At 49.5% G+C, this 24504-nt stretch overlaps 1 protein-coding gene across 1 annotated transcript in view; it reads left to right on the top strand.

Moving 5' to 3' along the window:
* LOC111154604 (spermatogenesis associated 21) overlaps positions 1-24504 on the top strand; it is a 39695-nt gene that overhangs the window by 440 nt on the left and 14751 nt on the right. Inside the window, exons 2-11 of the mRNA XM_022514294.1 lie at positions 8012-8254; positions 9963-10114; positions 12495-12693; positions 16232-16494; positions 16874-16922; positions 18261-18721; positions 19127-19215; positions 21417-21554; positions 23712-23783; positions 23901-24018. Of these exons, the coding sequence (XP_022370002.1) occupies positions 8135-8254; positions 9963-10114; positions 12495-12693; positions 16232-16494; positions 16874-16922; positions 18261-18721; positions 19127-19215; positions 21417-21554; positions 23712-23783; positions 23901-24018 (1661 nt within the window). The 5' untranslated portion in view covers positions 8012-8134. The remainder of the gene's footprint in view (positions 1-8011; positions 8255-9962; positions 10115-12494; positions 12694-16231; positions 16495-16873; positions 16923-18260; positions 18722-19126; positions 19216-21416; positions 21555-23711; positions 23784-23900; positions 24019-24504) is intronic.

The raw sequence follows: 24504 nt of genomic DNA on the forward strand, positions 1-24504 counted from the left end.
TCCTCGGGGCGCCTGGGTGGCTCAGTGGGTTAAAGCCTCTGCCTTCCGCTCAGGTCATGATCCCAGGGTACTGGGATCGAGCCCCGCATCGAGCCCCGCATTGGGCTCTGCATCTCTGCTCAGCAGGGAGCCTGCTTCCCCCTCTCTGCCTGCTTGTGATCTCTGTCTGTCAAATAAATAAATAAAATCATTAAAAAAAAAAAAAAACCCCGGGGCGCCTGGGTGGCTCAGTGGGTTAAAGCCTCTGCCTTCAGCTCAGGTCATGATCTCAGGGTCCTGGGATCGAGTCCCACATCGGGCTCTGTGCTCAGCAGGGAGCCTGCTTCCTCCTCTCTCTGCCTTCCTCTCTGCCTACTTCTGATCTGTCTCTGTCAAAGAAATAAATAAAATCTTAAAAAAAAAAAAAATCCCTTCTTCTCCGGTGCCATCCCTCATTTGTTCCACGACTGTTTACTAAGCGATTGTGCTGATCCCGGCTTCGCTTCACTGAATGCTCTCACACGTGCCCCACCCACACATCCCCCGCTCCGCTCTCTCGTACTCACTCTGTATAAGTTCTTTATTACAGAATTAATCTAATTTCTTAAAAGATCTTTTTTTTTTAATTGTGGTAAAATATACATAGCCTATACTTTATGGCTTTAACCATTTTTAAGTGTGCAATTCAGTGGAATTAAGTACATGCACAATATTGCATAACTATCACCACCATTTCCAGAATTTTTTCACCTTCCCCAACAGAAATTCTATACCCATTAAGCAATAACACCCCATTTCCCCCTAGCCCCAAGCCCCAGGTAACCTCTGTTCTGCTTTCTGTGTCTATGAAATTGCCTATTCTAGAAATCTCATGTAAGTGGAGTCGTACGGTATCTGTCCTTTGAATCTGGCTAATCTCACTTTGTATAATGTTTTCAAGGTTCCTCCCTGTCCTAGCATCTAACAGAATTTCATTTTTTCTGACAGCTGTGGGGGCAGTCCCCACTTTGTTTACCCACTCCTCTGTTGATGGACATTTGGGTTCTTTCCATCTTTTGGTTACTGTGAAGAATGCCACTAAGTTTGAGTCCCCATTTTCAGTTCTCTCGAGTATTAATCTAGAAGTGGATTTACTGGGCCATATGGTAATTTTGTTTTAAGATTTTATTTATTTGACAGAAATACATAGCGAGAGAGGGAACACAAGCAGAGGCATGGGAGAGGGAGAAGCAGCCTTCCCGCTGAGCAGGGAGTCTGATGTGGGGCTCGATCCCAGGACCCTGAGATCATGACCTGAGCCGAAGGCAGACACTTAACGCCTGAGCCACCCCCGTGCCCACCAAATGGTAATTTTATGTTTAGCTTTTTGAGGAACCACCAAACTGTTTTCCTTAGTGGCTGTGCCATGTTAGGTTTGCACCAGCTCTGAACAAGGGTTCCGGTTTTTTCACATCTTCAACAATATTTATTTTCCATTTCTTCGATCACAGCCATCCTGGTGGGTGTGAAGTTAACTTTCCTTTATGTGAATTGCTTTAACCTCTAATTTCAACTTTGCTCATTATCGTGATTCTCTACAACAGAGAAGAAATTGAGAAATGACCCAGAAAATGAGATTTCTTCTTCCCTCTTCTTTGATCCTGTCTCTCATCATCCTAAAGTCCTGGAGTGCCAAAGACAGAACTCCCCTTTGAAGGTGGAAGGGGAAAGATATCAAGAGGGGCAGGGAAGGTGCACTCCCACTTGCATTCCTGCTCTCCCACCAGACCATGAGCTTCTATTTTTTTAAAGATTTTATTTATTTATTAGAAAGAGAGAGGCAGAGAGAGAGAAAGAGAGAGAGCACACGAGTGGGGGTGAGGGGCAGAGTGAGAGGGAAAAAGCAGACACCCCACTGAGCAGGGAACCCTACATGGGGCTCAATCCCAGGACCTTAAGATCATGACCTGAGCTGAAGGCAGCCACTTAACCAAATGAGCCATCCAGTGGCCCCAGACTGTGAGCTTCCTGAATGCAGGACCCTGTCCCCTCCCATCTGTGGGACCCTGTATTCAGCCACATAGGTTTGGGCACAGAGACAGTGCTCGGAGAATGAATGAGTAAATGTGTGTGTGTTCCCTTGGCTACATCCCAAAAGCAAGTGGCAATTTGGGGATGGGCCGCTGCGTTTTCTCTTTCACACTCTGACCCCTTTCATCAATACTCACTGAACAATGGAGGGGCAGAGAGGGTAGCCAAGGAGTAAATCACCTGGACTCATTTAGAGAACTTCCAGTGGGGAAAGTATCTATGACCGGCTCTCGAGAGCCGAACTTTGGGGTGGTGTCCACAGTCACCACCAAACTCCATCATGTCCACTCTGGAAGCCAAGCAGCGTGTACACAGTAGCAGTCTGGCCTCGCCACGTGGCTGCCGCAGGTAAGACGACTTCCCCTCATGAACCTCGGAGGAAATCATCACTCCATGCCCAGGGGCAGCCTGGCCTTCCGGTGTGTCAAAACACTGGCAGGTCAGTTCTGTGTGATCCATGCGGCGTAATACAGCGTCCCTGGGAGGAGCCAACCCAGCTCCTGCTTTCATTGAACGTACAAACCAGAGGACACAGCGAGGGAAAGAGTACTTTAGGATGCACAGTGGGAAGGGCTAGGACAGAGGAATTCCCGACAGTTGTGGGTGCCAAGAGGAGAGAGACCCAACTTAGCCTGGGGCCGTCAGGGAAGGCTCTCCGGAAGAGGTTACAGCAGCGACATAATAATCCCTGTGAGGTAGGCAGGGCAAAGCTTGTTATCTCCATTGTGCAAGGGAGGGCACTGAAACTGCGACAAGTCCCAGGGAAACCACACTGTCCTGCAGTTGGAGGTCAGACAGTCCCTGGACTTTTTCTCAAACCCATAGCTGGACATTGCCCAAAATGCACCCCTAGACCTCTCTGGTGAGACCAACTGGATCTACCATCTACTCCCAGGTTAATTACATTATTTACCCAACGAAGTCAATTCAACCCAACAGGCAGAGTATAGGCTCAGAGAGAACCCATCCCAAGCATGAGGAGGTGAACAGGGAAGCAAAGTCTTGCGGATTCATCTAGCTGCTTTCAGGTAGGTCCAGGGCCAGGGTGGGGGTTTGGTGTGGACAGCTGTCCTTGGTGGCTTCCTGGAATATATATCATAGGTCACTTATTATTTTTTTTCTGCTGCGTTTTTCTTCCATCATAGACATTTCTTTTTTTTTTTTTAAGATTTTATTTATTTATTTGACAGAGAAAGAGAGAGAAATCACAAGTAGGCAGAGAGGCAGGCAGAGAGTGAGTGGGAAGCAGGCTCCCTGCCAAGCAGAGAGCCCAACACAGGGCTCCATCCCAGGACTCTGAGACCACAACCCGAGCTGAAGGCAGAGGCTTAACTCACTGAGCTACCCAGGCACCCCCATCAGAGACATTTCTAAGAGAAATCCCCCCATTCCTCAGAACGGGAAACCACTTATAAAAGGACACTCAGTAACAAAACAATCTTGAAAAAGAATGAAATTGGAGGGACGCCTGGGTGGCTCAGTTGGTTGAGCAGCTGCCTTCGGCTCAGGTCATGATCCCGGCGTCCTGGGATCGAGTCCCGCATCGGGCTCCTTGCTCGTCGGGGAGCCTGCTTCTCCCTCTGCCTCTGCCTGCCATTCTGTCTGTCTGTGCTCGCTCTCTCTCCCTCTCTCTCTCTGACAAATAAATAAATAAAATCTTAAAAAAAAAAAAAAGAATGAAATTGGAGAACTCCTACTTCCTGGTTTCAACACTTACTACAAAACTAGTAGAGTATAGTAGAATACTGAAATAAGGTTAAATGTATAGATTAATGGAATAGAATTCAGGATCCAGAAATAAACCCTCACATGGACTTTCCAGAAGTGTGCCAAAACAATTCAATAGAGAAACCATGGTCTTTTCAACAAATGGTGCTGAGATGTCCACATGCAGAAGAATGAAGTTGGATCCCTACTTCACACCATATACAAAATGAATTAAAAATGGATCCTAGTTTTATTTTTTTATTTTTTTTTTAAATATTTTATTTACTTGACAGAGAGAGATCACAAGTAGACAGAGAGGCAGGCAGAGAGAGAGAGAGAGGGAAGCAGGCTCCCTGCTGAGCAGAGAGCCCGACGCGGGACTCGATCCCAGGACCCTGAGATCATGACCTGAGCCGAAGGCAGCGGCTTAACCCACTGAGCCACCCAGGCGCCCCTGGATCCTAGTTTTAGTGTAAGAGCTAAAACTCAGAACTTTTAGAAGAAAACCTAGCCTTTAGAAGAAAACCTAAGAACTTTTAGAAGAAGACCTAAATCTTCATGACGTTGGATTTATGTTCTAATAAATAATTATCTAATGTATTCTCAGAAATGACTTTAAAAGCACAAGTAACAAAAGAAAAAATAGATAAATAAGACTTCAACAAAACTTAAAACTTTGTGCTTCAAAGGACAAAAAAGTGAAAATACAAGCACATCATGTGAGAAAATTTTGCAAATTATTTATCTGGCAAGGGACTCACACCTAGTAAGATTTACATCTATATAAAGAACTCTTACCATTCAACAGTAAAAAGACAACCCAGTTTATACATGAACAATGGACTCTAGTAGACATTTTCCCAAAGAAGCTATATGAATAGCCAGTAAGCACATAGAAAGATGCTCCATCGTGGGGCACCAGACTGGCTCAGTCAGTACAGCACACAACTCCTGATCTCTTGGAGTTGCCAGTTCAAGCTCTATGTTGGGCATAGAGATTACTTTAAAATATGTATTTATTTCTGAAGATTTATTTATTTTATTTGAGTGAGAGAGAAGCTGAGTGTGGGTGGCAGGGGGAAGCAGAGAGAGTCTCAAGGAGACTCCGCACTGAGTCTGGGGATGGGTGGGGGGGCTTGATCTCATGACCCTGAGATCATGACCCAAGCCAAAACTTTTGGTTTTGGACGCCCAGTGGACTGCACCACCCAGGAGCCCCCCCAAAAAAATCTTAAAAAAAAAATGAATAAAGAAAGAAAGATGCTCCAATTCATCAGCCATCAGGGAGATGCCAATCAAAACTGCAATGAGATACCACTTCATACCCACACCCACTAGGATGCCTAGAATTTAAAAAGGTCGATAATAACAAGTGTTGGTCAGGATGTAGGAAAGTTGGAACCCTCACGTACTGCATCTGGGAATGGAAAATGACACAGCTCCCTTGGAAAAGAGTCTGGCAATTACCCGAGACTAAACATAGAGTTAGCGTATGACCCAGCAATTACTCTCCTCGATATATAGTCAAGAGAAATGAGAACATATAATGCAAAAATCTGTACATGAATGTTTATAGCAGTATTATTCCTGATACCCCAGAAGTAGAAACATGCAGATGTCTATTAACCAATGAATGAATATAAACATGTAGTATGTTGGCTCTAAAAGGAAATGATGGGTGTAGGCTACAATGTGGGTGAATCTTGACATTCTGCTGAGTGAAGAAGCCGGTGACCGAGGACTACATATCACATGATTCTATTTATGTGAAATGTCTGGAATGGGTAAACCTAAAAGGCAGAGAGTAGATTACTGATTGCCTAGGGCTGGGGGTTGCTTGGGAGGATGGAGGTGATGGCTATGGGGTAGTGAGGTTTCTATTTAGGATGATAAAAATGTTCTAATATTGGGTGATGGTCAAACAATTCTGTGACTGTATTTTTTTTTTTTTTTACTTTTTAAAATTTTATTAATTATTTTTATTAGCATATAATGTGTTATTTGCCCCTGGGGTACAGGTCTGTGAATCGTTAGGCTTACACACTTCACAGCACTCACCATTTCACATACCCTCCCCAATGTCAATTCTGTGACTATTAAATGCCACTGAATTGTACACTATTTGAGAGAGAAAGAGCATGAGCAGGGTGAGGGCAGGCAGAGGGAGAAGGAGACTCCCCTCTGAGCAGGGAGCCCAACATAGGGCTCAATCCCAGGAACCCCAACATCATGACCAGATGCTTAACCAACTGACCCACCCAGGTGCCCCTGAATTATACACTTTAAATGGGAGAATAGTATGGTATGTGAATTAAATTTCAATAAAGCTGTGAACAAAAAGAAAAGACACCAAGTGCTCCAAAAGGAGAATATCGTCCATTCATCCATATGTACCAGCCACCCCCCTCAAGTCTGTCCTCAGATTCCACGCCCTTCTATTAGGGTTGGGACATCCCTTGTTCAGATGCTCACAGAGTTCATAAGTTTCAGATGGGGATGGAGAGGGCGCTGGATCTCTTCTGGAAACTCTGCTCCCTTAAAATTTCAGCTTGTGGAATATTGGGGACTGAAGATTCTGAGGTGGAGATAGTGGACAATGGGGGGCGTGTTTGAGGGGGTCTGAAGGGGATTCCTCCAGATGGGTCATCCACCCCTGGGGCAGGAAGCCCTGGAGGAAAGGGGAATGCACAGGGAGTCCTCATGGGAGAGAGACAGGAAGAGAGAGGAACTCCCCAGGGAGAGGGAGGAACTTTGTCACAGTGCTGACTTCCCTGTGCCAAGTGAAAGCCTAGACCCTTTGGGAGGTGGGCGCTGTGCCTGGGGTGGGCATCCTACAGGAGCGGAGATCTTGTTTGCATTGTGGGGTGCTGGTGTAGCTGCGGGAAGGACTGGAGGGGGGAGTGGGGATTTGGGTTCGTGGCTGATGAGGGCATCTCCTCTGTGCCCCTGGTAAATGGTGAGAGACTTCTGAACACCCAGTGTACCCTCAGGCCTTGTGCTGTGCCTATAGCTTGGGCACAGGTCCCTGAGACAGTTGTTAGTTGTGTAGGTAAATGAATGAGCAGCTTGGAGGCAAGATAATATGATGAGACGAGCAGGCTTGAGAGCCTCACAGTCCTGGGTCTGAATCCAGATCTCCTGCAGGCTAGCTGTGTTGTATTGGACAAGACATTGGGCTTCTCTGAGCTTTAGGGCTAAACCCACTGACCTCACAGGGGCTTAGGAGAATACCGCTTGCAAACGTGCCCAGCAAATAGAAGGTTCCTCCGTGTCTGTTGGCTGGCCTGCCATGATTTAGAGTGAAAACACAAGATCTCCACGACCCCACGGTCTCACGGAGGGGTAGGATTTACCCCCTAGAAACTTGCTAACAGTAAAATGGGGTCTGTGATGCACCCATAGAAATATGAGCCTCGGAGGAACTCAGAGGCTGGAGGGAGAGCTGGGGTGGCTGGAAGTTTGGAGAAGAGGTGGGAGGCTGAAGAAATGGGGGTGGGGGTTAGAGAGACAGAGAAGTGGGCTGCAGGTACAGAGGTGGGGGATCTGTGGGATTAGGATTGCGGGAGGCTGTCCAGGTTAAAAGAGCATGTTTGTGTAGGGGATGGTCATACAGCCTAATATGAAGTTGGACAGGAGAGGCAGGAGAGACACCAGGAAAGGCTTTAGAAAGGGATGTGTCCAGGGCAGAGGCAGCTGGGGGATGGGGGTGCTTTGGTGAACTACATATGCCATTGGAGTTCTTGGGGTTCTCAAGACCGATGTTTCCAACTTCTGTTCCTTAACCCCAAGAAGAACTTGGAGTTTTCATCTATAACAACAGCAACCATGACATTCTTGGGCACTCTTTAAAATGCGTGTCTGAAATGTATACTAAAGGCTCTGAGAAGTCCTGCAACACAGCCTATTCCTATTCCAACTCTGCTCTTTCCAAACACATTTGGTATCAGAATGTTTTTTTGCAGTGCCCCTCGTGGGACCAATATTAGGATCAAAGAGCACCCATTAGGCAATGCTGTGGTAGAAGAAAGTACGTGTGTTTTGGGATCCAATAGGCTATAGTTTAATTCCTGTTCTGTGACTCAGTTGGTGTCAGACCTTGGGCAAATCACTTTTCCTCCTTTTCCTCAGTGTCATTGTGAGAATTAGGAAGGATTTGTGGGTAAATTGGGTGTGGCCAGCTCTTCGGTTTTGATGCGTGCCCTTCAGAGCCTGACCCGGCCCTGACTCTTCCCTTCAGTCAGGCTCTCTATTACAGGTTCCACGTGGGCTGCTCAAACAGTGCTTAGATAATGAGCTTGATGGAACTTTGACTGGATTTCTCCTGTGGGACCACAGCAACTGATGCCTGTCCCTTGGTACCCCCATTGGCTGTGGCACAATGGACAAGAGAATGTACATGGAGGCAAGGATCAAGGCTCCTGGGGCCCAGCCAAGTCCTGACATGAGTGCCACCAGCAAGAGGACTGGTGCTGAGCCCACCATATCAGGAGTCAACCAGGTAGGGCCCTGCACCTCATGTTCTGACCCTGCTATTCCCAGCAGTCACCTTTCCCCTCCCCTGCCCAATCTTCCTCCCCAACTACTTTAATTAAGACTCAGTTACAAGTGATACAAAACCCAATTCAAACTGAATTAGGCAGAAATGAGAATATGTTAGTTTGAATAACTGACAAATCTATCAGAAGACTTCAGGTATGGCTGGATCAAGGTGCTAGATGAGTGTCCTTTGGTTCTGCCTTCCAACATGCCATTCCCTGGAAGACTCTCCCTGAAAGATGGCAAGGATTTCCCTGGCCACTCCAGACTTTAATCTTGTCATCTTACATCCTCTGGAATAGCGTCCCCAACAGGAAGAGAACCTCTTTGCAATAGTTAAAGTTTCTGGTACCACTGTCATTGGTCCACTGTCACATGCTTATCCCTGAATTAGTCACCATGGCAGAACACAGTGGCCTGGAGCTCTTGGTATAATGAAGTCAGAAGTGGTACTCAGTTGGCTCCACTGACCCCATGAGCTGCCCCCCCCACACACAAAATTTGGCTTCTTTTACCAGGATAAATGCTGGATGAGTAAAATAAGAATTCCTACTTACTCTACTATGCAAATTCCATAGCGTCCAGCCCCTTTCTAACCCTTATTCCCCCGGCAGCTGCTCCCGACCTCTAACCATGACCCTCCCCAGCCCCCAGCCTGCACCCTGAGCTTTTATCACACTTCTGAACCTCTTTCCATCCATCCTTCTAAGTGCCAAGTGGCACGAACTGAAGAGCACGAAGAAGGCCCTCCTTCCCATCTAGTTTCCCCAGAGCCAAAAATGTCCCCATAAAAAAAAGGTCAGCATTCTCATGAGTAAAGCATTGCCTTCTCCCTGTTGCTTTTGTTACAAATCATGGCTTCCCCTGGGGGCAGGGAGAGCACCTGAAGTTGTGTGTATGTTGGGGGTGGTCTTGGAAGGAGGTTGGGGAAGACATTCAGGGCTTCCTTTACCTCTACCCCTGATTTATTTTTTCAGTGAGCAAAGTCATGGATCTCAGTCCCATTACATAACCATCTGTATGACCTTGGGCAAGCCACTGCACCCCATTGAGCCCCCACTGTCATATGTGTGTCATAGTGAGGACCAACTGGGTTCAATCCCTGGAGGCACGGGCACAGGTCCTGCCTCCTGCAGTAGGTGACCTTGGTGTTGGCTTCCGGCACAGTCTTGCAGTAGAACAGTTATCGATTGATTGAGCCAGGCCTTCTGGAGTTTGCTGACTCAGGTGAGGCTCGCAGCTAGCCCTAAGTCACTGGCTCCATTAGGGACTGATAGACCAAGATGGACATCAAAACCCAGTTCTAGAGCCTGAGCTCTGAAGCAGCGGAAATTGAGGATGGCTTTCTTGGATCTTCTCAGGGTGTTGATGTCCCCCAGGGGGTCCTTTGAGGCTGACCTCAGGGAGTCCCCTCTCCTGAGGTCCTACTCTGGACTTCAGCTTTGTGCTAGAGCCATTAGCGCTGAATGACAGCCTCTGGGCTGGGCCAGGTCTTAATATGCAGCCACTCTCTCCAGGGGCCCCCTGTCTCCTCCTCCTCACCTCTCTCCAGTCAGACACAGGATCTCCCTGCCCCGAGGCCAGGACGATACCCAGGGAGAGGGAGGAACCCTCCAGAATGGGGACTTGTGGCCACCCTCGGGCCAGCGCCATGGACATCTCTGTTCCAGGTTGCAGTCCCAGATGCTGCAGGGATGGATGGTGGGAAGCAGCCCTCTTCAGCCTCAGGAGGGCCAGAAAAGGGACCTAGACACAGGGAATCCTCAGAGGAGGGTCCTCTGGAGCTCAGGACCCAGGAGCAGACATATCCGGCTGGACCAAGGTGAGCTGGGGACTTCTTAGAGAATGTCCAGGAGAGAACCCTGTGAGCCACCTGGGGGACAAGGATAATGTAGGACTCCCGGCCTAAGATAGAAGTGCTCTTGCTTCTCTCTCATGCAGCATAAATCATGCTACCTAATTACTCGTGGAACCTTTCATCTGCACTGCCTGACTAGACCACACACTTCTTTGATGTGTCCTGCTCAGCCTCAAATCCCTCATGCCTGGGACTGGGACTGGCACATAGTAGATGCTCAGTAAATATGTATTCACCGAATCAATGGAAGAATGAACAAAAGAGAGGGAAAACACACATTTATATGCATTATTGTTACTGTTTTCTAAATACTGTACACTTTTTTTTTTAAAAGATTTTGTTTATTTGACAGACAGAGATCACAAGTAGGCAGAGAGGCAGGCAGAGAGAGAGAGGAGGAAGCAGGCTCCCTGCAGTGCAGAGAGCCCGATGTGGGGCTTGATCCCAGGACCCCGGGATCATGACCTGAGCCGAAGGCAGAGGCTTTAACCCACTGAGCCACCCAGACGCCCCTACGGTACACTTTTAAACGTGTCTACAGGGGCGCCTGGGTGGCTCAGTGGGTTAAACCCTCTGCCTTCAGCTCGGGTCATGATCCCAGGGTCCTGGGATCGAGCCCCGCGTCGGGCTCTCTGCTTGGCAGGGAGCCTGCTTCCCTTCCTCTCTCTCTGCCTGCCTCTCTGCCTACTTGTGATCCCTGTCTGTCAAATAAATAAATAAAATCTTAAAAAAAAAAACGTGTCTACAGTGAGAGTAATCCTGTTTATTTATTTATTTATTTAAATTGAGTGATAGTAAAATTTATTGAGCAATAGTATGAAGTTTCGAAAAAGGAGAGGGCCCAAGAGCGTTGCCTTAATCTTTTTTTTATTTTTTATTTTTATTTATTTATTTTTAAGATTTTATTTTTAAGTAATCTTTATGTCCAGTCTGGGGCTTGAACTCATAACCCCGAGATCAAGAGTCACATGCTCCACCAACTGAGCCACCAAGGTACCCCTAAATAATTAGGCAAAGTTTTATGCAAGTTTTTTTCTCTGTCACGTCATTTTAAATATGAAAAAACTGGAAATGCCAGGATGCCTTAAATGCCCACAATAGAGGGATGGTAAAGTCAAGTATGTTTATTTATAAAATACAGAATTTTAGGGGTCCCTGGTGGGTTCAGTCGGTGGAGTGTGCAACTCTTGTTCTCAGGACTGTGAGTTCGAGCCCCACGTTGGGTGTAGAGATAACTTAAAAAATAAATAACTAAAATAAAATATGGAATTTTATACTTTCCCTTAAAAAGCATGTTTATGAAAACTTTTTTGGCAGGGAAAATTTAGGTTATAATTATCGAAAAAGGATTGCAAAACTATATATGAAATATGACTGTATTATGTAAAGTTGGGCAATTATTTGAAGATGATAATGACATAAATCCCCACGACAATCACATATACACACCCATAAGAAGCAGCCTGGGAGAAGTACTCCAGGACGTGAAAGTGGGATCTGAATGACATAGAGTCAAACCCTGAGCTGTCACCAGCAGCTTGATGACTATGGGCTCGAGTCTTCAGTCTCAACCTCTCCGTGCAACCTCTCTGATTTTGCTTTTTTTTTTTTTAAGATTTATTTATTTATTTGAGAGAGAGAGAGAGAGAGAGCGATTGAAAGCAGTGGGAGGGGCAGAGGGAAAGAATCTCAGGCAGGCTCCCTGCTGAGCGTGGAGCCTGACCATGACCCTGAGATCATGACCTGAGCCCAAATCAAGAGTCAGATGCTAACTGACTGAGCCAGCCAGGCGCTCCAAGATTTACTTATTTTCTATTCTTTTTTAAAGATTTTATTTATTTATTTGACAGACAGATCTCAAGTAGGCAGAGAGGCAGGCAGAGAGAGAGGGGGAAGCAGGCTCCCGGTTGAGCAGAGAGCCCGATGTGGCGCTCGATACCAGGACCCTGAGATCATGACCTGAGCCGAAGGCAGAGGCTTTAACCCACTGAGCCACCCAGGTGCTCCTCCAAGATTTATTTTTAAGTCATCTCTACACCCAGCATGGGGCTCGAACTCAAAACCCTGAGATCAAGAGTCACCACAAGGTGCTCCTGTTTTTTCTTTTTTTCTAAACAACAACAACAACAACAGTAATAATAATAATAAAATCCTAACTCCCCTAAACATTGACATCAAAGTGTTTGGGATTTGGAGAATTCACATCAGTCCTTCATTCATGCTCTCCAGCATTAAGGATGCACCTATGGTGTACACAGGTGCTCTGGGAACCACATAGGAGCCTAAGAATATAAAACTGTGGCCCAGTCCGGGAGCTGAGGTGTCGCTTTGCTGTTCTTCCCAGGAAGAAGCAGTCAACTCCGGACCCCCAGGAAGGGCCCAGGGAGCTGCAAGTAGGCCGGGGTCAAGCCAAGCCAGGAAGTGAGCTGGGGGTGCTGCCTTCCAGGGTCCCTGCCACACAGGAAGGGAAGGAGACCGAGGACCAGCCGGGGAGACAGCAGAACCCAGGGACGGCGAAGGGTCAGGCCCTTCAGAGCCACCAGGTAATGTCCATGGAGACGTGGGGAGGAGGGTACAGAATGACTGCCCCACAGGGAAGACGAAGGAGCTTCCCCCATGCCCCACATTTTGGTACACTTGTGTCTACTTCTCTCCATTCCCTGGAGATGTCAAGTGTCCCGTCTCTGTGGGTCACTGGGATATTCTGGATATTCTTAATTGCAAGACTGTGTAACCTGTTTCCAGAGTGGCCCCACGGTATGTCAACGGATGCTGGAGGTGGTGGTGAGTGGAGGGGATCTGTTTACAAGAAAAATAGGGACATGCTGGATGTAACCACACTCAGTGGTTTTCTTTATGCTAGGATATCCTAGAAGCTGTTTCTTAGCCGCTGAGTGTTGTGGGACTTTGCAAGAGGTGGTTAGAGTTTGGTGCCTTTTTTAAGTTATTTGTCTACAAAATATCTTTTCATTTATTTTCATTTTAGGATTAATTCTTTTAAAGCTTCAGTGAGGTATCAGGAGTCTAGGTGGCTCAGTTAGCTAAGCATACAGCTCTTGGTTTCAGCTCAGGTCATGATCTCGGGGTCCTGGGATCAAGCCCTGCATCGGGCTCTGTGCTCAGAGCAGAGTCTGTTTGTCCCTCTTCCTCTCCATCCCATGCATGCTCTCTGTCTCAAATAAATAAATACAATCTTTAAAAAAAAGAGCTTCAGGGGTGCCTGGGTGGCTCAGTCCTTAAGCGTCTGCCTTCGGCTCAGGTTGTGATCCCAGGGTCCTGGGATGGAGCCCCACCTCAGGCTCCCCGCTGCTTCTCTCTCTCCCACTCCCCCTGCTTGTATTCTCTCTCTTGCTGTGTCTCACTCCCTCTGTGTCAAATAAATAAAATCTTAAAATAATTAAATAATAAATAAATGGCAAGCTTCAGTGATGTTTTGGACGCACATCGTCACCCCTGAAGCCGTCACCACCATCAAGAAAATAAACGTAGGGGTGCCTGGGTGGCTCAGTGGGTTAAAGCCTCTGCCTTCAGCTCAGGTCATGATCCTAGGGTCCTGGGATCGAGCCCCGCATCGGGCTCTCTCCTCGGCAGGGAGCCTGCTTCCTCCTCTCTCTCTGTCTGCCTCTCTGCCTACTTGTGATCTGTCAAATAAATAAATAAAATCTTTAAAAAAATGAAAAACACATTAAAAAATTTAAAAAATAAACGTATTTGTCACCCCCCCACCAAGTTTCCTCATGCCCCTTGTCATCCCTCCTCCCACCCACCCCCATCCCCAGGCCACCTCTAATCCACACTTGTTGCTACAGATTTGTTTGTAGTTCCTGGAATTTTACACAAACGGAAGGGGACAGGGTACATTTCTTCTGCCCAACTGCTTTCCCTCAGCACGATTATTTTGAGATTCACGCAAGCTCTTGTCTCAAAACATCCTCCTTTTTGACACGGAGTGATAGTCCAGGCCGCTGCACACATACACCTCCGTGTCTTCATCCTTTCACCTACCCATGGCCATATGGTTCCTTCTCAATTTTTGATTCTGAAAAAAACAAAAACAAAAACCAACTTCTGCAAATATTCGTGTCCGCAGGAGCAAAGGCTTTCATTGCTCTGGAGCAAATACCCCCTCAGCATAGAAGGGATCCTATGGTAGGTATATATGGCACTTACTGAGAAAATGCCAAAGTCTTCTCCAAAGCGGTTGTGCCATTTTCCAACCCCAGCAGAGGTATGAGAATTCCAGCTGAGCCACACCCTCCCCGACACTTGGTAGGGCCAGTCCTTAATTTTAAGTGTTCTAATAGGTGTCTAGTGGACTGTCATTGTGGCCTTAATTTTCCTTTTTTTACGTTTTTCTTTTTCTTCTTCTTCTTTTTTTTTTTTTGGACACAAAGAGCACAAGTGGGCAGAACAGCAGGCAGAGGGAGAGGGCTCCATCCCAGGACACTGGGATCGTGAACTGAGCCGAAGGCAGCTGCTTAGCCAACTGAGCCACCCAGGAGCCCCTAATTTTCCTGATGACAAATGATGTTGAGCATTTTTTTAAAAAAAATTTTGTATTTATTTGAGAGAGAAAGAACGAGAGGGAGGAGGGGCAGAGGAGGAGGGAAAGGCAGACTCCCCAGTAAGTGCAGGGAGCCCAAGAGGGGCTCGATCCCAGGACCCTGAGATCATGACTGGAGCCAAAGTCAGACACCCAACTGAATGAGCCACCCAGGCCGCCCCAATGTTGAACATTTTTTAATGTGCTTATAGGTCATTTGCATATCTTTTTTGGAGAAATGTCTATTCAAATACTTTGCCCATTGTTTTAATTGGATTGGTTATTTTATGGTTAAGTTGTAGGAGTTCTTTATATATTCTGGATACTAGTCTCTTATGAGATATAGGATTTACACACATTTTTTTTCTACCACTTTATGGATCATCTTTTTACTTTCTGCCTTTTAAAAAAAAATCAAGTTCTTTGCTTTCTTATTATTGAGTTTGGAAGTCCTTAGATATTCTGAATACAAATCCTTTATAAGATGTGATTGGTGAATGCTCTCCCCCAGGCTGTGCCTTGTCTTTTCCATTCTCTTAACAGAGATTTTCAAAGAACAGAAGTTCTGAATTTTGATAAGGCCTAATTTATCAATCTTTTCTTTAGGGCTCGAGTTTCTGATGTTATTTCTTGCACATCTTTGCTTAACCCAAGATCACGTCAGATTTTCTCCTATGTTTTCTTCAAGAAGTTTTATAATTTTAGGCTTAATATTTTTTAAAAAGATTTTATTTATTTATTTGACAGAGAGAGAGAGAGAGAGAGCACGAGGAAGGGGAGTGGCAGGCAGAGGGAGAGGGAGAAGCATAGATCTCTTATAGATCAGAGGGAGCCCGATGTGGGGCTCGATCCCAGGACCTCGGGATCATGATCTGAGCCGAAGGCAGACCCTCAACCCACTGAGCCCAGGCGCCCTAATATTTAAATTTATGATCCATCTTGAGTTAATTTTTGTGCACGGCATGTTGGATCGTGGTTTGGTTTTTGGCCTGTGGCCATCCAACCATTCTAGCGCCATTTGTTGAAGACTCCCCTTTCCCTACGCACCTTTGCTGCAAATCAGTTGAGCTCTGTGTAAGTCGATTTCTGGGTTCTTTGTTCCACTCATCTAATTATCTTTATTCCAATACCACCCTGTCCTGATCATAAGTCACTTTACAGTAAGTCTTGAAATCAGTTAACATACCCCTTTTTTAGGGAGCGTACAAGAAGGATTCTTGTACTTTGAACATTCCTTGGGAAATACCAAGGAGTTTGGGATTTAAAGGGAACCATCTCAGTTCCTCCAGGATCCCCTTCTGTGCCACAGAGAAGCATGGACCATGACTTTGGGTAGGCTGTGACTCCTGTGGGCTTCAGTGTCCTCATCCCTGAAAATGAGGCTTTGCTACTTCTAGGGGTGCTGAGAGCACTCAGTGAGAGAACACTCGCAGTGTCTGGATCACAGTAAGCCTGGGATGACCGGCTTCCAGGCCAGCGTTGAGGGTCACCTGGGAGCCAGGCTCAGGCTGCTCATTTTGGTGTCTTGTCCTCGGCAGGGCCAGGAGTGTCAGCCCATCCCAGGTCACCAGGCAACTCATGGGGCAGACATAGTGCAGCCAGTGGGAACTTCTTGCACCTTGGACAGCTGTGGGCGGCCACGGGGAGACAAGCTCTCCAAGGAGTTGGACACCCCCCACATCAGGCCACAGGAGGACATTTCCCAGGAGGCAGTGCCCCTGATACCCTTGGCAAGTCCAGAGGAAAAGACGGCCAACTCCTTCCCACCATCCACGCCAGAACCTGACCCACCCACAGGAAGGTAAGCCATCCTCTGATGCCCTCCCCTACCTGACCCCCTGACCCAACAAGATCACACTTCTGTTAAGTTACAGGTGAGGTGAATTTTAGCTCCTGACCTGATGTGGGACCTTGGGCAAGCCATGCCCCTCTGGGCCTCAGTTTCCCCATCTGTAGGATACTTCTAACACCAGAATTCTTTGTTCTGCAAACCTGTACTTTAAGAGCCTTGTCCCAACATGGGGATGTGAGGGAATGAGGGGTCCCTCTGAGATTATGCAGCTAGAGAGATGAGGCTGGGGTAGTGGGTGTGAGTGTCCTGGGGGCTGAGGGAAGGTCAGTGCAGAGGATGAGCCTTGCACTGAGCCGCTCTGCCACCCCAGGGTCTCTTCCTTGTTTAGGGTCAAGGCTGTGGAGACCCAACCAGCAACAGGGCCTGTTCCTGCACTGGTAAGTAGAGCCGGAGTTGGGGTGGGGAGGGCACCTGCCGGGAATCAGGAGGAGGAAGGAGACAGAGGAGGGACTGGGCTGGTATCTGGAATCCAACTGGGGAAGGTGTGAGTGAGCCTGTGTGTCTGTGTGAGTGTGCACACGGATGTGCACACGGATGTGTGTTTGCATGTGTGCGTGCACACGTGTGTGCATCTTGGGCGGGGGACAAAGGATGCCCTTAGACTCTGGAGCTTGGAAACAGGAGCAGAACCCTTGGCTGGTAGCTGGTAGCTGATGGGGTTTGTCAGGGGAGGTTTTTTTTTTTTTTTAAGGTATTTATTTATTTATTTATTTGACAGACAGAGATCACAAGTAGGCAGAGAGGCAGGCAGAGAGAGGAAGGGAAGCAGGCTCCCTGCTGAGCAGAGAGCTCAATACCGGGCTTGGTTCCAGGACCAAGGTCAGGGACCTGGGATCAGACCCTGAACCGAAGGCAGAGGCTTTAACCCACTGAGCCACCTAGGTGCCCCTGGGGGTGATTTTAGTTGGACGAAAGGTAATATAGCATGTTTCTGCTGATGGACAAAATAGAGCTGGTGCTTTAGGGACAAAAGCTGCATCACATGTGGGACAAAGGGCTGGGCAGGGGTGTGCACGCTGGAGGTGGGCTGGGGATGACCCGTCCCTGTCATAGGAGGGACAGAAGCAGGAGATGGCTAGATTTGTCGGATGAATGAGTGGGCGTTTATTTTTTATTTTTTTTTAAAGATTTTATTTATTTATTTGACAGAGAGAGATCACAAGTTGGCAGAGGCAGGCAGAGAGAGAGAGAGAGGAGGAAGCAGGCTCCCCATTGAGCAGAAAGCCTGATGCGGGGCTCGATTCCAGAACCCTGGGATCATGACCTGAGCCTAAGGCAGAGGCTTTAACCCACCGAGCCACCCAGGCGCCCCAATGAGTGGGCGTTTATTAAGTGCCTGCCATGTGTCGTCCCTGGGTAGTCATGGATAAAGGAGGCAGACAAGGTCCTGCTCATATGAAGCTTACCTTCTGGTCAGGTCGGCAAACAACAGGTCATTGACAAGACCACTGAGGCTGTGCTGATCCCAGGGACAGAAATAAATGAAAGGTTGGGCAGGGAGTGACTTACTCAAGCCCCCCAGGCTCACAGTGCTGGAAGCAGGGGGATCCAAGGTCAAGTGCAGGGAGGAGCCTCGTGGGGTGCATAGGAGATTTGGAGGGCTTCGTCCAGGGGCCCAGAGAGAAAGAGCACTGAGAGGTTGCCCTGGAGGGTGAAGGGCAGGAGAAGCTCTGTAGGACAGTCTGGCTGGATTCCCTCTCCTGTGCTGTCCCCAGGAGGTGAGGGGCACTGGAGAGAGGAGGGATCTGGACCCTGTGCAGAAGCAGCCTCGGGAGCCCACGGTGGCTGTCGGGGCCCAGAACCTTGGGAGCCTTCGGCAGGGCTTCATGAAGTGCTTGCTGGAGGTGGAGGAGGAGGAGGTCACACATCGGAGGGCTGCCAAGGCCCGGGCCCTGCCAAACCGGAAGTCCCCCAGGACCCTGACCCCCGTGCCCTCCTCGGCCCCAAGCCTGCCTCTGACCCTGCCTCAGACCCCCGCCTCGGCCCCTGCGATGGCCCCTTCCTGGGCCCGGTCGCCAGCCCCGGGGCCCGGCCCCGTCCCCGCCCCTGTGGGATCCCCGGTCCCGGCCTCAGGGCTGGTCACAGCCCTGCCGGCCCCCACCCTGGACGCGGGCTGGAGAAGGGCAGAACTCTTGCACCCGAGTGGAGAGAGGAGCCTAAGCAGCACCAAGACACGGTAGGAGTCACCCCCAAAATAGAGCGCCCGAGGTCAGAGCTGGTGTCCCAGGGTCCCTGGCATCTTTCTTCTAGACTCTCGTCCCTGTCACCGCACCTGTTCCCTCTCTTCATTTCTCACTTCTGCTCTCCCACCCCCATCCCCATTTCTGCCAACTTTTCTCTTTCTAATCTAAGTCCCTCTAAGGGACACGGAGGCGTGTGCCTTCCCCTCATGTCCCCTCACTCCTGCCTCCTCCTCCCCAGGGTCACTCAGACTCTCCTGACCTCCCAAAGCCTCCCCCAGGGTCCTTCCCATGCCCTCCTCTGCCCCACCCTCCCCCCTTGCCCTCCCCTAGCTTCTGGGGTTGGCCCCGGGCAAGGGTGACTGGATGTGTGCCCTGTGTCTGGGGTCTGTCCTCCGTAGGCAGGAGCTGGAGGAGCGCGGCCTCCTCAAGCTGTACCAGAGCTGGGATGAAAGGTTCGAGGAGCATCTCACCCTGAGGCAAGAGGAAGGTGAGGGCTGGCCTGCACAGGGAAGCCCCTCCCGTGGCAGGAGTCTCAGTCCTGGGGGGATGGGGTGCTCCAGACCACACCGCTGACCTGATGCCCACCGCAGCCCTGTGTTCTGGGCCAGGGGGAGACTTCCTGGCTAGGGAGACAGTGCGGGGTGGCAGCTGGCCATGGGAATCTGAGTCCCTGCTGAGTCCCTCTTCCTTGGGGTCTAGTCCTCTTCTGGAACTGCCTCCCTGAGTAAACAGATCAAGCCCAGCAAGGTTCTTCAAGCTTGGGGGCATTTCTGCCTCCCTTCATCCAAGCCCCTCTGCGGGTCCTCTGGAGGCCGCTTGGATGGGAGGCAGGGTTCTAGGGCCCCCCATCTGCCCTAGACCATCCCTCACCATTTAACAAGACCAGTTGCCCTGGACAAGTCCCATTTCCTGCCACATCCCATCCCCTCCAAAAAGTTTTAAAGTTCTGAACACCCACCTGGGGGAGGCCCTGGGCCCCACGACTCCACTGGCCACGAGAGGGAGGAGGAGGGAGTGCTGACTCCGTGAGCTCCACGGGTTTCCTGCAGCCCCGCTACACCCCGCCCCAGCCCCAGAAGAGCACGGATCAGTCCTCCCTCCACCCTTCACTCCTCCCCCAAATCTGTGTCCCTCTCCACTGGCCCCTTCTGATTTCCCTGAATGCCCTCTCCAGTTCCCCATGACCGCTTCCTGGGCGCTCGTTCCTTCTAGCATTACAACTCTCTAGCCATTTTCAAAAAGGCCCTTCTGCCCCACATCCTTGAGCAGAGTTCACGGACAAGGTGCTGCCGTGGCTTAGAGACGCGGGCTTTCCACCATGCCCAGCAGCCCTGTCTGGCTGTTCTGCTCACATGGTCCAAACCACGGGGCATTTTGCCCATGCCTACTTTTAAGAGCTGTTCTTGTCTTTGCCCCCTTTTTTTTTTGGCATGCCTGCCTTTGGAGGGTCACCACTCACCCCAACCCTAGCTCCCTAGTTCTCCCTCTGTCCTCATCTCAGTTCTGTGTGTCAGACTTCAGAGTCTCTTACGTGCCTGACACTGGATGAACACAACTGCTCTTGGAGGATGTACCGTTCTGTCCATCTCACAGATGAGAAAATCGAGTCTCAGAGAAGTGTGGTGGCTTGCCTGTGGCAGTTGTATGGTTTGCTTGGGCTGCTGTAACACAGTATCACAGACGGGGTAGCTGAGCATTTCTTTGCTCAGAGCTCAGGAGGTCGCAGGAGGTGGTAAACCAAGCAGATCTCAGATCAAGGTGGTAGCAGAAGCGGTTTTTTTTGAGGCCCCTCGCCTCGCCTTGCAGGTGGCTGCCTGTACCCTCCTGTGTCCTCATGTGGTCTCATGTGGCCTTTCTCCTCTGTGCACACACATCCCTGCTGTCTCTCGTGTTTCTGCATTTCCTTTTCTTGTAAGGACACCAGTCGGACTGGAATCGGGCCCATGCTACTATCTCATTTTAACTCAACCACCTCTTTAAAGGCCCTGTCTCTAAATACAGTCCCATGCTAACATCCTGGGAGTCAGGGCTTCAACATAAGAGTTTCAGTGGGATGCAGTTCAGGCCAAAGCAGCCACCGAGCTTATTATTAAAGGGCAGACCCAGCCCCCTCCCTCGGTCTGTTGATTCTGCCGACATTTGGCTGTGGGCTGAGAAGTCAGGTGCAGGTTTTGGTATCAAGCTATCCTGGAAAGCACGTCCATGCGGATAAGTGACCACAGAGCCCCAAAGTCAAAGGCACAGACTTAAGGGTCAGAAAGACCTACCTGGTCACCTAATCTTTAAGCTTCAGTTTCCCTATTGGGACAAAAGAAACAAGCATCCCACTCTTAGGAGGCCGTTGTAAGACTTTAATGAGAACGTGGCCGTGAAGAGCCTAGCACAGTGCCTGGCACATAGCAGGGGTGCCCTAAGGTGGCTGTGCTCCTGGCACAGAGTGAAGGTCATTGTGGAGCGTAGGTGTCGGCACACCCGCTGAGACCTTGGCCTGACCTTGGGATAGAGAGTGGAGTGAGTTAGTGGGACTGTGCCTTCCACTATGGCTGTTTCAGCTGCCCCTGCCCCTCCACCCAGCCACGGTGGAGAGGTAAAGGATGCTGGGCAGGAGGGTGGTTGGAAGGTGGGGGCGTTGGATGGTGGGAACAAGGCGTGTTCCCGCCTCACGTGACCCCCACCGCCCCACCGCAGCCTTCCGCAGTTACTTTGAGATCTTCAATGGCCATGGCGAGGTGAACGCACAGAGCCTGGGTAACATCCTGCTGCTTGTGGGCATCTCCCTCACGCCGGCTCAGGTACAGGACGCCCTGAGGAGCGCTGACATCGATGGTGAGTGACGGGAGGCGCCATTCTGAGTCCCAGGCAGGGCCAGCAACGGGAGACCTTTCTGGCCCTGCAGGCCTCCACGCTGCAAGGGGCCTGCACTTGGTTTAATGCTCCGCTGTTGCAGTCTGGAAATTCTTCATAAATTTTTGAGTGAGGGACCCCATCCTGCATTTTTATTTTCCACTGGAGCCCCTCGCGCTGGCCCCCCAGAGTTAATGCTCTCTGAGCACCTACTCAGCACTGGGTTCTGGGCACCTGGAGATGGCCATGACCTATCTCCTGACCCTAGGATGTAGGTGGTGTCTGAGATACCTCCCTTTTAGGCCTGTGTGTGTGCTTCGTGGGACCTTCTCCCATGACCGGGTCACTCATTTGACCAGCTGTGTGACCTTGGACAAATCAGTGAAGTTGGCCAGGCCTCGGTTTCCATACAATGGGGCTGATAGCATCCATCTCAGCAGGCTGCTGGAAAGCAAATGAGATAATCCAGGCAGAGCATTGAGCCCAATGCCTGGTGCACAGAATGTATTTATAAGACATTGAGCTGTTAGTGTTCGTCATCCAGGAAATATTTATTAAGTACCCACTGTGTGCGCCTTCCTGATCTGGGCACTGAGAATAAAGAGATGGGTAAGGCCCATGAGCCCTGCCCCCGAGGTGCTCACAGAGACAGGGACACAGAAGAGTCACCAAAGGAAGCAGCACTTCAGGTGGCTTAGAGGGAGGGATCAGGAAGGAAGACTTCCTGGAGGAGGTGATGACTGAGCCAAATCGTGAAAGATTAAATAGCGGTTAGGCAGGGAGGGAAGAAAAAAGGGCATCCTTCGTGATAGAAATAAAAGAGACAAAGGGAGGAGGATACAGGGTGAGGGGAATTCCACATGGTTTGGTTGGCTAGATGCAGGGCGTGGGGAGCCGTGGATCTATAAGGGGCCTGGGCTCCTGGCCACTACCGGTCCGGCTCTGCTTCCTCCATCACTGCACAGGGGCGAATCCACACACACAAGCCAGGAACCACCTTAGCTCTGCCCCTATGTGACTCTTGGCAAAAGCATCCTTTTTCTCTATGCCTCAGGCCCCATCTGTGATGTGGGGATAAGAGTATTAGGCACCTCCAGAGGGTGGTTTTCAGGATTAGAGACCATTTATTCATTTGTCTAGTAGCTCAGGAAACATCTGCTAAGACTTGTCTGTCTTTTTTTTTTTTTTTTTTAGTTTTTATTTATTTAGGGAATCTCTACCCCAAATGTGGGGCTCAAATTCAAAACCCTGAGATCAAAAGTCACATGTTCCTCTGGACTGAGCCAGCCAGGTGCCCCCCAAACCTACCTGTCTTAAGCCCTGAGGACGCAGTGCAGAACAAAACAGACCCTTTTGGCATCTCCATTAAATTCCAGATCTTACGAGTGTGTGGTTGAAACACAGGGTTTTATGAGAATGTGTAGTGGGGCAGCTGACGCGGTCAGGTCTGACTTCTCTTGGGGAAGGGATGATCAAGAAGAAGCACGGGTAGGATGTTTACTAAAGAGTTAGAGGGCAGTAGAGAAGATTCCAGGAAGAGGAAGCAGCATGTGCAAAGGCCCGGAGTAGGGAACGTGGCCCCAGTGGAAGAACAGGTTCATGCTGGGGGCCCTTGGCACCAGGTAAGACTGGAGACAGGTAATAGGCAGGTCCTGCAGGGCCTTGAAGGCCGAGGTGGGAATCTTGCGGGTACCTAATTCTCATGCAGCGACTAGCACGTGGTAACAACACAACGACAGTTGCTGACATTTACTGAGCTTGTATAATACCCGGCTCTGTTCTAAGCACTTTGCTTCATTTGGTCTCCCATGAGATAAGTATTATGGTTATCCCCACTCTCTAGGTAAGAAAGCTAAGGCTTAGAGGGATTGGGGGCTTTGCCAAGGTCACACAGATAGTAAGTGGTGGACCAGGGATGGGAACTCAGACTGCTGCCCTTAGTTCTAGAAGCTTCCAGCCCAGGCACCCCTAATTTTCACCTTCTACTTTGCTGTGTGCACCGCACTTGCTGCATTGAATATGTGTCGTCTTTGTGTTTTATAATCAAACCTATTGAGTACATGCTAACATGCCCGGCCTGCAGTGCCTGAGCCCACTCTGGCAGGCCCTTGCCCACTGTTATACCCCTGGCCTCCACAGGAGATGGTCATGTAGGCTTCAAGGACTTCTTAGCTGTGATGACAGACACCAGGCGCTTCTTCTGCTCTGTGGGTGAGTAGGGGTGAGCCCAGAGGAGTCAGAGCTCAGGGAGGGGCCTGGTGGCTGGTGGGGCCAGTTGGCCTCCGGAACTATGGTATGGTAACAGCAGACATCTTCCCATGTCCCCAGAGCAGAATGCCCTGACGGACATGGCTCCTCCAAACCCCCACACTCTGCTCTTTGAGATCCTGTCCCTGCTGGTGGAGATGCTGGCCTTACCGGAGGCGGCCTTAGAGGAGATCACCAAGTGAGTGCGGCCGGTGGTTGTGGGTGGAGGGTGACAGACACAGAAATGGCATCTGGTATTTTGGCAGCTGAGGAATTTTCATAGTTAGAACTCTTAGTTGCAAGTGAAAGGCACCCCAATAAAATTGGCTTAAGCAAAAGGGGAATATATTGGCTCACATAATGGATCATGGCCTCAGGAATGGCTGGATCCAGGAGATCAGATGATACTCTTAAGGTTTTATCTCTCCTTCTCATCTCTGTACCATGGTTTCAAGCTCAACTAGGTCGGGGCACCTGGGTGGCTCAATCGGTTAAGCCTCTGCCTTCAGCTCAGGTCATGATCTCAGGGTGCTGGGATTAGGCCTCATGTTGTGCTCTCTGCTCAGTGAGGAGTCTGCTTCTCCCTCTCCCTCAGTGGGAAGGATGGCAACTGGCAGCCCCATACTCACACCCGCCTAGCTGAACCAATTCAACAGCAAGAGCTTTCTTGCAGTACCCAGAGAAC

Source organism: Enhydra lutris, unplaced genomic scaffold, assembly GCF_002288905.1.
Source record: "Enhydra lutris kenyoni isolate GAN:26980312 unplaced genomic scaffold, ASM228890v2 scaffoldscaffold38, whole genome shotgun sequence".
In the NCBI taxonomy this organism is placed as follows: Eukaryota; Metazoa; Chordata; class Mammalia; order Carnivora; family Mustelidae; genus Enhydra; species Enhydra lutris.